We start from the raw sequence: 13,456 nt of genomic DNA on the forward strand, positions 1-13,456 counted from the left end.
GTTTATAATAAATAGGATGCAACTGAACAAATGAACAAAACCGTAAATAAACCGTTATGAGACTTGTGCAGACAGAGCATGATCGAGCCGCCAAACAAAACCTCAAATCGAGTTTTCCTCCTTTTGGATGCGTTTATAGCAGCTTCTTTAAGCTGCTCTATGTTTGTATAAACTTAGTTTTCTAAAGTCGAGCTTCATCAAATTATAACAATATGCATCTTCTTTATCATAAAAAAAACATGTTGCTTTCTGCTTAGGTTTGAGTTAATTGTCACTTGTATTGTAAAGATCTACAAATCAACATTGCTGCATGCATTTGATTGAAACTCGAGAACAATTTAATTGTAAGACGAATGTGTCAAAATGGGCATCGAGTTAGGTGAGCTCTTAAAAACTGAGGAACAGACACATGTAAGACAAACGGTAGCAGTCAAAAATAAAATCGGCAAACAAAAACTGTAGTAAATGAACAGAACTAGAGAGGAAAAAATCTTACAAAAGACTTAAAAGATGCAGCATATCTCTCTCGATCTCTATCTCGTGTGTGTGTGTGTATGTATGTATATATATATATAGATATATATATATCTATATATATCTATATCTATATCTATCTATCTATATAAAGTGTGTGGGTTTATTAAGTAATTTATTAACTGATTAAAATCCTTAAGTAGCCAACAGTACAGGTTAGATTATGTAAATGCAAATTTATATTGCTCTAAATCTTTGTATTTTCTGTACTTGCATCAATCTCAGTATTTAACTGAACAAGTATAAGGGAATCAGTTGTTTTTATTATATTCAAAACGATGAGTTTATTGAATATGTATTATTTAAATTGATAAAAACCCAAATAATATAACCTAAAGTGAAAAGTGTCTGATTCCATAATGAGAAATTTCAGTGTTAAGGCGTCATCTATTGGCAGAAGAGCAGAATTGCTCGTCGCCCATTCCCTGTGCGTGATGCGTACTCTCCTGCAGAGGTTTACGTCATGACGTCATCTTTATAAAGGAGGAAGCGAGCCCCGCCCCTCCTCCTGCAGTTTAGCATCATGGATTATTTTTCGTGTCTAAATCCAGATGTCGTTCAAACAACAGCCAGCATGTTGTCCGCGGCTTCCAGAGAAACTTTAGCTCCATTTAACGTCTAGTTATATGATTTATAAGGTAAGATATTTAATAAATATGAATACTGTTATGAAAGGTAATGAAATTCGTTCAAGACTGTTATCTCGTCTTAAATATTAATTTTTTTGCAACATACTCCTGTCACACTCATCTAGATTTGTTTTTAATATTCTACAAATTGTATGCTTTCATGTTCTTCACGAGCCCAAATTAATATATTTAAAGTAATTGAATAAATGCATTTGTGCAGGCTATTAAAAAGAGTACTTAAACATGAAATTTACCTATTATTATTTTATGTATTGCATGTTTTCTCGTCAAAAATGTCACCCGTGTAAATTAGATCTAGTCCAATCAAATATGCACCGTTTGGAATAATCATAGTAAAATTACACTTAAACACTTAAATGAACATTTACTTTCTTGCTTGCTTATTTTATTTATGTATTTGTGCATGTATTGTGAGGATTGTGGAAGAGGCATTTTTCAGTTCAGCATTCTCAAAATTGTATTAAATTATTCTTTTATAAGAAATATCATAATTAAAATAATGCACTAAAGATTGGTCATGTCAGAAAATGGTTGTCGCTTATTGCAACAGTAGAGTCAAATCAAATGTTGGTAATAAAGTCTAAAGCAGAATTATTTTTTGTGTTCTTAGAATATTTGCATCTATTTTAATTATGCTTTAGATAAACTGCCCTGATGAATAATAAATAGGTCAGCATTTCCACGTAGACTCACTTCAGACCACTTCCTGGTTAACATGTATATTTTCTCAGTCTGATATAAATCTGGAGTCCTCCACGTGCCACTCAGATGGTGTTTTACCCATTTTCGTTAGGAGCTGAAGATGAGGCGTCTGTCCAGAAGGAAAGCTCTGAGCTTGGTGAAGGAGCTGGACGCCTTTCCCAAGGTGTCGGAGAGCTACGTGGAGACGTCTGCGTCGGGAGGAACAGGTGAGACGTCCATCTGAAAAGTGACATCACAACGATCAGCTGGAGGAGTAACGCTCTCCCCGCACGTCTTTCTCTTCTACAGTGTCACTCATCGCTTTTAGTGCCATGGCGGTTCTGGCCGTCTTGGAGTTCTTTGTTTATCGAGATACCTGGATGAAATACGAATATGAAGTAGACAAGGATTTTTCCAGGTGAGCCATTATTAAAAAGCTGTTAAGTTATATAAATATTGCTTTTAGCATGATAAGTCAAGCGTTCTTCTCTTTATTGCAGTAAACTAAGAATAAATGTTGACTTCACAGTTGCGATGAAATGCCAGCGTGAGTATCTCGCCACCAGAAGTACCTCGTAAAAGCGAACTCGACATGTTTAAAACACGTCCGTGTCCTTGGTTGCAGATGTGGGAGCAGATATTCTGGACCTGGCAGAGACCATGATCACATCTAGTGGCCTGCAGTACCAACCTGTGAGTCTTAAACTTCAGAACAGTCCATTAAAAAGAGGATTTTACCATTTAAAGTGCGTCTCCTTGTGTGTTCGTTCAGGTTATTTTCGAGTTGACTCCACAGCAGAGGCTGTGGCAAAGGTAAGGGGAGTCTGTAAGTAGCACATGGAGCTGGGAGCCGTTTTGCTTCTTGACTTGTTGGTATCATTTCAGGACGTTGCATCTCGTACAGAGCAGGCTGAGGGAGGAGCACGCTCTGCAGGAGGTGCTGTACAAAACTCTGCTGAAAGGAGCTCCTACTGCTCTGCCACCACGGTCAGTCTTGTACACACACCACTGATTGTATTTTATTTTATTAACCAAACAAACTAGGGATGCACAATATCGGATTTTTGGCCGATATGTTAAAACGTATTTGGCCGATAACCGATACCAATACTGATATTTTTTCCTTAGACCTACTTACAGAGACGACATGGCTTCGTCTGCTGTGGAATTAAAATACTACATTATTCTGCACGATCTTTATCAATTTGGCATGCAACCAAATGCAGATGCCAAAAAGGGAGCTGAAAATGATGCAATACTTCAACTTGGTTTACGTTTAATGTCAAATTTTTTCATGACATTTACTCTAACACAATGACAACATTCGAACAGTGCAAATTTGTAAATTTTCACAAATTTAAACTCAACAGTGTGCGTGATGTCATAACGTGGTGGCGCTGCAGGCATCCTTGTCACTGGATTGTCATAAAAAAAGTGTATTTTTATATATATATATATATATATATAAATAAACAAACCGTACCTTTTATATCGGTGAGTTATTTTTGATGGAATGGTCGATGGCCGATATTTAACTTTATTGCTAATATCGGCTGACACCATGTCGATAATATCGTGCAACCCTAAAACAATTAACTATTCTACAAACCTTTCATCATGTAGTTGGTAAATTAAACCATTACAGTTCTAATAAGCCGTGAAATTTAAAGCTTATTGTGTTTTTCTTGTTTTTTTGCAGGGAAGATGCTTCTGCAGAGCCACTCGACGCCTGCAGGATTCATGGACACGTGTACGTCAACAAGGTGGCAGGAAACCTTCACGTCACAGTGGGAAAGTAAGAAACTATTTAGATTTAATGAAGATGGATGTAGCCTTGAGCTTACTTACTCCACTGGCTGTAATAGATATCAGCCTTCTGACGCTCATGTCTTTTTCAGGCCGTTTCACCATCCTCAGGGCCATGCGCATATCGCAGCTTTTGTAAGCCACGAGTGTAGGTGGAAAATAGTTTTTCTGACGATCATTTAATCTTTGAAAAACTTTTCGTAAAGCTGCAACATTACTTTCATTCAAATTCAAGTAAATGTTTCATAGTTAATTTAAAAAAAATTAGCCGATGGTCATTTTTCATTTTGATTTTCACTATGATTTTCCACACTGACTGAACCCGACCGTCACTGTTCTGCAGCGTACAACTTCTCCCACCGGATCGATCATTTATCCTTCGGTGAGGAGATACCGGGCATAATCAACCCTCTGGACGGCACAGAGAAGATCACCTACAACAGTAAGTCGCTTCAGTCCAGACTCAGATTTATTACGTGAATGTTTATGAAGCATTCACACTATTGTGATCCATTTTTCTTCCGTACGTTTTTCCAGCATCTTTCTCTTTCCACAATTTTTGTGCTATTTCAACAAATCATAAATCAAAACATTCAGCTCTTTCAGGACAATCCTGCTATGACTTTTGGTATTGGTGCAACTTTAGCTTTTTGAAATATTTAGTAATTTCTTACACTTTTGTTCTCTCATAGGAAATGAATTGAGCTCATTTTACATCCTTGAAATCTTTAGATCTGTTTACCTTTTACTGCTTCTTTCACATTTTGTTCTGGTTCAGCTTCTTTCAGCTTCCTTTTGGAAATTTAAATTTAATATTCAGCTACGTTCAGCTGTTTTGTGCTCCTTTCAGGTTCTTTCTGCTAACTAGAACATTTTTGTGCTTCTAACTTATTTCTGCAGGTTTCACCTTTTTCTACAATTTCAGCTACTATTTAGCTTTTATGATAATTTGAGCTTTTTCAGCTAATTCCACATTTTTTGCACTCATTTCAACTTTTTTTTCCCAGTCATTCAGCAAAAGTGTGCTATTCATTTTTGTAATTTCAACTTCTTTTTGCTTTAGTTACTTTTCAGCTGTTTTTTTTTCTTCCCTAATTTCAGCATTTTTCTGATAATTTCAACTTTTGTGCTTCAATATTTCTGCTTCTTTCAGCAAACATGCTTTTGCTTTCTTCAGCTTATTTAAGCTTGTTCTACCTTTTCAGCTACTTTAAAAAACTTTTAGCTAATTTCAGATAAATTCAAGTTTTTTCTGGTAATTTCTGCTACTTTCAGGCTTGTTAACTTCTTCCTGCAAATTTCAGCTTGTATTTCAGCTTTTTTCTGCGAGTTTCAACTACCTTTTAGCAGTTTTGTGCTAAATTTAGGGGTTTCAGCTAACTTCACATTTATTTTAACTCCTACTTCCTTCTGGTAGTTTAAGCTTTTTCTGCCTTTTTCAGCTATTTTAAACTAATTCCCTAATTTTTGTGCTCATTTCTGCTTATTTAAACCTAATTCAGCAAATATGTGTAACGTCTTCCATTTCAGCTAAATTTTAGCCTTTTTTTTTAGCTAATTTCAGCCTTTCAGCATGTTCTTTAGAAATAAGCTTTCACATGCAATTTCTCTAGTTTTTAAATCAGAACTTATCCATCAATCTCATCAACTCCAATAGATAATGTATCAGTCTTCCTGAAATCTGGTCTTACCCTAGTGTGTCATTCTTAGTTTGTTCACCTGCTGATTTACATTTTATTCTTTGCTCTCCTGCAGATAACCAGATGTACCAGTACTTCATCACAGTGGTGCCCACCAAACTTAACACGTACAAGATATCTGCAGACACACACCAGTTCTCTGTGACCGAAAGGGTGAGCGATCGTCACGGAGAACCGAAAAACCTCAGACTGCGATGGCTTATTGATCTTTGTCTTACCTGCTCTCAAAGGAGCGGGTGATAAACCACGCAGCAGGCAGCCACGGTGTTTCCGGCATCTTCGTCAAGTACGACACCAGCTCCCTGATGGTGACCGTGAGCGAGCAGCACATGCCGCTCTGGCAGTTCCTGGTGCGACTCTGCGGCATCATCGGAGGCATATTCTCCACCACAGGTGAGTCTACTTGATGCACATCCAGTTCTCTTTTGAACAAGACAGAAAAACATTGCTCTGCAACCTAACAGACATGATCTATGTTGTTGAAGGGATGCTTCACGGCTTCGTGGGCTTCTGTTTTGATATCATCTGCTGTCGCTTCAAAATTGGAGTGTACAGGCCCAGAGAGGTGAGACCTTTGTTCTTTGAGGAACACTCCCCCTCCACCTATCAACGCTCGTTTTGTTTTTTCTTTGAAAGCCATCGTCTTCAAAACTGAACCCACTGAATCCGTTTCAGGATGTGCAGCTACACCACCAGATGAATAATCTGGCCAATCACCAAACGCCTCTTCTGGGAGAAAACGCCCTTCTGGAGTAGCAGCGTCATGCCGATCATTGTCAAAGTGTTAAAGTTTGTTAATAAAATTCCCTCCTCGCTGTGGGACACGTTTATTCTAATCTCTCGTGTCCATTATGTTTCAATGCACCCAGAACTGGACACACTTGAGATAGGATAGCTGTTCTGTACATAAATACTAAAAAGTTAAAGATTCTTGTGATTTCATAAACAATGCATACAACTAAACTTCATTTGACATCACTGAGGCTACTTTAACGCAATCACCGGGTGTCACTTTTCAAGCAAACATGGACGTTTTTTGCTCATTTGTAAAGTTCTTTGTCCCTTTAATAATTTAGACTGCTCAAATTATCTCGACTTTATTCCAAAAAGGTGATAAAGCAACATTTCAAATTAGCGTTCAGACGCAGGACAGATTAATGTACAGCTAAACTATTCTATATTTATCATACTTTGGTGGAGTCCTTAGGCCCTGTTCAGAAATATAAATCTATACCCGTCCTAGAGGATTTAATTGCAGAGCATTCACACCGTGCAGTAAAATCTGAAGGGGCGTTTAATCTTTTACATGAACACAGTTTTAAGTCCCACTTTGTCAAGTTATGTCTTGATGAGCTTCATTATGCAACAGACGTGACATGAGAAATGCAAAACTAAAGTTCTTAACCTATAAAAATCCACTGCAGTGAAATGATGCACTCATTGCCATTTTACACAACTGCACTGTGCACGTCATCAGGTGGTTGTAATTTGACAACGTTCCACAAACCCGTTCTGTGACTGACAGCACATTAGAGCTTCAAGTAACCACAGTGGGTCCAACAGATTTAAAACAATCAGAATAACATCAAACTAAAGAGAAACTAAATGTAATCCACTCAGATTAATGACATTCTGACGAGACAAAAAAATCGATTGAGGATTCGGATTTCTACTTTAAATTTTTAACAGGAAAAAAAAAAGACATTCTGAAGAATGGCCATTTATCTTTAAAATACCTGCAGCTGAGCAATTGTTATTTTGAGACATCCAGGTTATAACAGCAGTGGGGTCACACCAGTTAAGTAGAAGGTCCTACAACTGGGCTCAGGCCGGATTGTGTTCAGACCATCTGATAAATTTTGGTAAGGGGTCCAGAACAACGTTTCCAATGCACTGGTGAAATTCATGCACGTTAGACGAACTATCCGAATGCAACCTGATAGCCAACAGGTTAAAATACCACAGCTGGACAGGGTCTCGGACCTGCCTTTGGCTCTGTCCACATGTGATTAGATCACCCAGCCTAACTGCCATATGGTCAAATACATAAATACTGCAAGAAAAAAGTGAAATAAACCAGAAAAAGTTAAATCTCTTTCAAAAACACTTGGCGCCATGCTTTTGAAAGGCACATCTGTAAAGCAGGGTAGTCCTGAAACCATGATAATCCGCTGAAAAGGAAATCCGTTTTACTGTATAACAGACGGCAGCACAGTTGCAATTTTTACGTTGTTTATTTCAGTTTTGCCAAGCAGACAGTTTTGTCAGAGCAGGGAAAACAGGTGGACAAACAATTTGCAAAACGGCACCATTACAAAGATGTCCTTGGTTAAGCGTCGCCATACGCTCCCTCACTGGGTTTATACCTACAGGATTCTGCATTTAGCCAGGAAAGACAGGGATCTGTTACCAGACAGACAGAAGAGCAAATCTCCACATGAACGACAGCATTAAAATAGCCCTGTTAGCTCTTTGAGGACATCTTGACAAAACTGCTTCATCATTCAGGCCTTGGACAAACGGTTACACCACACATGGCTTTTGCATAAACATTTAAATTTTGTCCCTTTTTCTTCCTTCAAAGGCTCGTGTTTATTTAGTCAAACCTCAATACCGCAGTTATCTTCTTTTGTTTTGTAAAAAAAATCTGACTTGCCTGAATACTTTTGGTAGACAGAGGGAAGATCTGTGGAGAAAAAAAAAAAAAAAAAAAAAAAAGGTGGGGAGGGGACCCTAAACAGTCAAAATACAACTTTTTGTAGCTAAAGAATCACAGAACTGAGGTGAAGGATGCCAAACAGATTTAAAGCATGGTTCTAATTCCTTACCTTACATGGATTTAATGAATAAAAATTGCACAATTTTTCTCCATTCTGTAAAGGCTGGCATTCCTCATGGCTCTGTGCTTGGTCCTTTAGATTTTTATTTTCATTTGCCTTAAGTTGCCTCGTTTGCAACATTTATAAAATTTAATCTGATAAATACTTAGTCTTTTTTACCAGTAGCTTTTTTTCTTTTCCTACAAAAGGGGATGGTTTTTAAAGTGCCTCTCCTAAAACGCCTTCCCTGCTTTAACACGTGCCTTGTTCTCCAGAGACCCTGTTTGCACCTGATCAAGTCAAAATGGTAACCATCTACTATTCTAGCATCTTCCACTGAATCACTTTACAGCACTTGATACTTTTTTGTGTTTTTTTTTTACATTTTGATGAACAAAGGCATTTCCTGTTTGTTCAGTTTTTCTTAGCTGCCAAGTTCCCATTTATTTTTAAGATTCTGAAATAGAAATTGGTCTTTTAAACTTGTAACTATTCTTGACTCTAGAAAAACTTGACTTAAATGTAGCCAATGGTTACAAACATGACTTGACCTCAACTACTTGTTCCAAGCTTGGTCCTCAACTATGAACATTAAAACGATATAAATCAATGGTTTTGGACAAGAAAAGCCACCCCATTCCATTTATTTACTTTCCAAGTTTGGCTCACTTCATTAGCATTTAATGCATCTTAATCTGTTATTTGGCATTTATAACTACTGCAAGTTCTCCCACCTATTTCACCCCTGGATAGAACTCAACTCAAGTTTTAGGAACTTTTTAAAGAATATAGTACAGTATGTATGAAGTTATATAAATAAATCTGACTTTTATGTACTTTTATTTATAGATACTACACTGCCAAGGTCTAACACTTAACAGACTAGCCTTTGACGCAAGTATAAAGATGTAAAAGTAGTAAACTTAGTTCAGTACAAACTGCTGTACAAACAGGCATAAAGTAGATGAGCGACCAGACAAAGGTTTATATTCAAAGACGTAACGACATTATTAATGAGATCATAAATTAGTGACAACCACAATGGAAAAGGTGGCAGATGTCTGTGGTTTCGTCTTGTGTGGCCAAATTTTAGTTTCAACACTCGTAAGAATAATTTACGAATTGGCCTTGAGAGTGAGAATCAGCGAGGGTCGTCTTAAAAAGGCAGTAGAAGCACATATTGAAAGACAGATCTAAATCACCATCATGTAGAAGTGAAGCTTCTTGCTGTTTCCAAAAAAGTATAGAAATTGTTCAATGACACATTTCAAGTATGGGAGAGAGAGAGAGACAAATAGGCAAGGCAATGTAATGAGATTCAGTGAGGTGGAAAAGAAAGGAGGTCACACTAAAAGGCGTATTGTTGCATATATAATTGGCCACTTTGAAGAAAAACAGTGGGTACAAGATGAACGACGCCACTTCCTTGGATGGGTTTGCCGACTGACGAAGTGTAGGTGACAGATTTCCAAACCAGAACAATTTCATGGCTAGTAGACCTCTTCATTTCTTCTCCTGGGTGCCTCACTCAGCTGCAGCCCCCTCTTATAGAGAGCCCTGTTTGTCCACACGGAGAGTTTCTGAGTCTCAGACGCTAAAGGCGAGGGCTAACGTCACTCTGGCTTGAGGCTGAGAGGAAGACTCAGTTGGTTAAGGTGCTGGATGCGCGGAAGTAGGAGAGGAACTTGAAACAGAGGCTGACCACGAAGTACCAGATGTTTCTGGCCATCTGTGAGCGAGCGATGAACACCCGCCAGATGAAAACGACTAACAGTGTGTTGAAGGTGTAGCGGATGTTCCTCAGCCTGAGAAACAACAAAATAAACGCTCTAAAAAAACACACTTATACAGATATAATATTCACTTTAGACTTCTAAACTTCATGTTAGCTGCATGCAAACATTAGAGCATCTCTGGTAAAGATTTTAACCCAGTGATCTGATCATCATGAAGAACATTAAGTAGATACACTTTCAGCAAGAATGTTATATTGAACAATCTTCAGATGATGACCGTGCAGAAGTTTGAGCACCTCAACATATTTGATCTATTTAGATGCTTTTTGTTGCCCTGAAGATCTTAGACTTCAATAGCTGCAATGGTTCTGGCTTAATAACATCCATCTTTAGCAAAGAGCAGCTGATGCAGTTCTTCTTAGTCAGTTTTCTTCAGATAGATTACCTTGTTCTTATTCTTACAATGGCCAACTGGAAACACTTGACGCCCAACTAAAACCTAAGTTTACCTTCTTTTCATTGCAATGGGTGATAAAGGCCAAATGTCTGACAATATTGTCAAAAGCAATGAGTTGATTTTATTTTATGCGCCATTTCATTTTAATGCCAGAACTGGGATACTTGCTTCTAAAACTTGAGGAACTTTTTCTTTACGTTGCCCTTTTTTTTTTGTCAACTTACTTCCTCAGATGCTGCCTGGCAGCAGGAATGTCGGACATGTCTTCGTTCAGGACGTACTTCTTGGTGCCGATGCAGTAATTCTCAATGTATTCGGGCCAGTTTAGCTGGCGCACATCGAAGTTAAACATCTGAGGAAAAACAAACACCACGGGGGCCCGTTAATGCAAAGACAATAATAATAATAATAATAAATAAAAAAAAAGAGACTTCAGTAGAGACTATTGCACAAAATACACCTTATTCTCCTTTAAACCTTATTAGCATCAAAAAAAGAACAAAATCTTCCAATTCCTATTATCCTAAATTACAGCTACATTTAGATGAACACTTACGTTTAAATAAATAATGTGCATTCAAAATTAATGCAGCACTATCCATAAAAATGTATCAAAACTCTTGTCGTTATACATTACTGAAACATAATCACCCATATTGATTAGAAGCAGATGTATAATGCCTTTAATCAACTTGGAAACCATTTCAACACGGTGGCTAATTAAATTAAAGTCATTGTGATGTTAATCTATAAAGGCTCACAGAGACATTAAGTATTTATGCAGCTGGCAGCGTGCAGACAGATACATGGATAATCCCACCTTCCTGTCCTCTGGAGTCAGCTGGCTCATCAGCATGCTCATGTTCTCAGAGTTCCACTCCCAGTCCTGGCTGCTGAAGTACTCCAGCAGGCTGATGGCCTTGTGCAGGCGATTGAAGATGCGCATCATCCTGCAGGAGGAGAAGCGTGCACTTTACAGATGGTCTTTTGTTCCTATAAGATTTCAGCAGATAGCTGCAGGTCTTACTGCGGCTTCTGTCCAGATAGGCGGAGGAAGAGGTCGTAGATGAAGGCTGGGAACTTGTGGCTGACCAGGATCCAGTACTGGTTGATCAAGTAATTGGACGTTATGTTGGCGTTGGGCCTGCGGAAGGCCTGCTCCAGGGGGTTCCTCTTGAAGGACGATATCACATGGTGCTCTGTTCAGCAACACAGAGTAGGTTAATAAAAAGGGTAGATGACAAACACGTTAGTTACAGATGATCACAGCTCCAATCAGGCAAACAATTTATTTAACTGCATGATGCTACCATAAAACAAACATAGGAACATGCTCTCTAAAGTACTCTACAAAGCTAGGCTGATCAGAAAAACATGCAGAGGTTTGAGGACATGCCTGTTTGAGTCCATTCAGCTGTGTGAAAAAGACAAGTGGTGCATGTAGGGCAAGCAATTGAGTCATGGAATTAGTGCTTTGAAAAGCAATAAGGCAAGCCATTTGTGTATTTATTAATATTAAATGTATTTTTCCCCACTTAGCCTGTTGAGCATTTATAATTTTTTAAAGATTCTCCACGCTGGGAATGCTTCACGCGTCTCATTTCTGTAATTCTTTAAATTTTGCATCAAGTACGGGTCAAATCACTTGCTTTGTTTTCATCTCTACGTCTGGGAAAGTTATTGCCTAAAACACACGTGCTTTACATTTTGTTTCTTTGTCCTGTTAAACACTGAGTAAGGCTCACAGTTATACACTCGTACAGGGAAAAAAGAAACATCCAGATTAGGCTAGCATAATAAAAATAAACAGTTATTGCATTAGAAATACTGTAAACAAACTTTTTGCCAAATATATAATCAGCACACAGAGATGACTGAGGCTCAAATGATAAAGAACATAGAGTATTGTGAGAGTTGTGGCGGTGAGAACAAAAAGGAGTGGAAAAAACAAGTTTGTAGTTATTGACTCAACAACAATACTGTAAATGTCTACTTTCCTAACAGTTTCTAAAAAAAATTAAGTCAGCGCTGAAAGTGAGGATTTCCCGCAGACGAGTAAACACAGATTGGAGGATTTTATGCACGGATCATAACTTCCAGGAATCACAGCGTTTCGGGCAGAGAGCAGCCACTCGGTGATGTCTCCCCCCCTCCTCCCTGCTGCAATCCAACAGATGCAGCCATGACTCTGCAGACGTTACATCACAGGCAGCACGCAAACTAGGCCTTGTAAGGTTTGTTTCCATGGTAACAGATATGTGGCAGTTGCAGGGGTTGGGATGACCTGATCTGAGGCGACAGCCTGGTTGGATGGGAGTACCGCCGCTAACCTTCAGCTCCTACACACAAAACCTGTCGCAGCTGAAATGATAACCGGAGTAAGCAACTTTATTTTCCTCCTCCACTTGCTTTTTAAGCCTCATTCAGGTAGCAGCTTCATCCTAATACTAGGCATCCGTTGTCATCCATTGATCGAACATCTGGACCAGGGAGACTGCGCTCATGACACAAAGCTGCAGTGATGAGACCTAATCCTGCCACAAACCATCTGCTCGCAATTTCCGTAGTGAAGGGTGCATGTTGGGTAATCTGGGGTCTCTTGACATCCGTCCATTCAGAAGGAAACATCAAGTGTCACGCAGTCGTTACACGTCGATCACAACCTCTTTGTAAGAACTGGACCAACAACAGTTTGTATAAAATGAAGAAAATAATCAGGATGATGAGATTAAACGTAAGAATTTAGTAAATTCTGCACATTTTTAGGTTTGAGACTTTAAACAATTAGTCATTTCTATTATTGTAGTTAAAATATTAAGATGCACATTTAAAAAAAAAAAAAAAAAGGCTATCATTTATATAATACATTAACTACATAATAATAAAATATTTTTCCTGATAGACCTAGATCCTAATACGTTGGACTGGTCATTTTTAACAAGCATTTTTTTAAATGCACTGAATGACGATACAGAGTGATACTAGCTTTACTTATACACGTTAAAATTTAACTTGTCTGGCTGCTGGCTGGTTAAGAAAGCTGTCTACTATATATATATATATATATATATAT

General features: G+C 38.2%; 2 protein-coding genes across 3 annotated transcripts in view; one reads left to right on the forward strand and one right to left on the reverse strand.

Annotated features, from left to right (window-relative positions):
* The window catches only part of LOC119428318 (endoplasmic reticulum-Golgi intermediate compartment protein 2), an 18,212-nt gene extending 12,085 nt beyond the window's left edge, over positions 1-6,127 (forward strand). Inside the window, exons 1-14 of one of the 2 annotated variants that reach the window (XM_037695985.1) lie at positions 1,098-1,172; positions 1,978-2,092; positions 2,175-2,283; positions 2,366-2,412; positions 2,491-2,558; positions 2,638-2,678; positions 2,751-2,852; positions 3,565-3,660; positions 3,764-3,819; positions 4,015-4,113; positions 5,427-5,524; positions 5,602-5,764; positions 5,857-5,936; positions 6,047-6,127. In XM_037695985.1, the coding sequence (XP_037551913.1) occupies positions 1,161-1,172; positions 1,978-2,092; positions 2,175-2,283; positions 2,366-2,412; positions 2,491-2,558; positions 2,638-2,678; positions 2,751-2,852; positions 3,565-3,660; positions 3,764-3,819; positions 4,015-4,113; positions 5,427-5,524; positions 5,602-5,764; positions 5,857-5,936; positions 6,047-6,127 (1,167 nt within the window). In that variant the 5' untranslated portion in view covers positions 1,098-1,160. Of the gene's footprint in view, positions 1-1,097; positions 1,173-1,977; positions 2,093-2,174; positions 2,284-2,365; positions 2,413-2,490; positions 2,559-2,637; positions 2,679-2,750; positions 2,853-3,564; positions 3,661-3,763; positions 3,820-4,014; positions 4,114-5,426; positions 5,525-5,601; positions 5,765-5,856; positions 5,937-6,046 lie in introns of those variants that run through there. The other variant, XM_037695986.1, reaches the window with a different exon arrangement.
* A 2,434-nt stretch (positions 6,128-8,561) lies between these two features.
* Positions 8,562-13,456, reverse strand: part of si:dkey-97m3.1 (fatty acyl-CoA reductase 1) — a 56,521-nt gene continuing 51,626 nt past the window's right edge. The window contains exons 9-12 of the mRNA XM_037696038.1: positions 11,411-11,582; positions 11,204-11,333; positions 10,608-10,735; positions 8,562-9,995 (exon numbers count right to left, since the gene is read on the reverse strand). Of these exons, the coding sequence (XP_037551966.1) occupies positions 9,833-9,995; positions 10,608-10,735; positions 11,204-11,333; positions 11,411-11,582 (593 nt within the window). The 3' untranslated portion in view covers positions 8,562-9,832. The remainder of the gene's footprint in view (positions 9,996-10,607; positions 10,736-11,203; positions 11,334-11,410; positions 11,583-13,456) is intronic.

Source organism: Nematolebias whitei, chromosome 22 (genome assembly GCF_014905685.2).
Source record: "Nematolebias whitei isolate Nwh7 chromosome 22, NemWhi1, whole genome shotgun sequence".
Taxonomy (NCBI): Eukaryota; Metazoa; Chordata; class Actinopteri; order Cyprinodontiformes; family Rivulidae; genus Nematolebias; species Nematolebias whitei.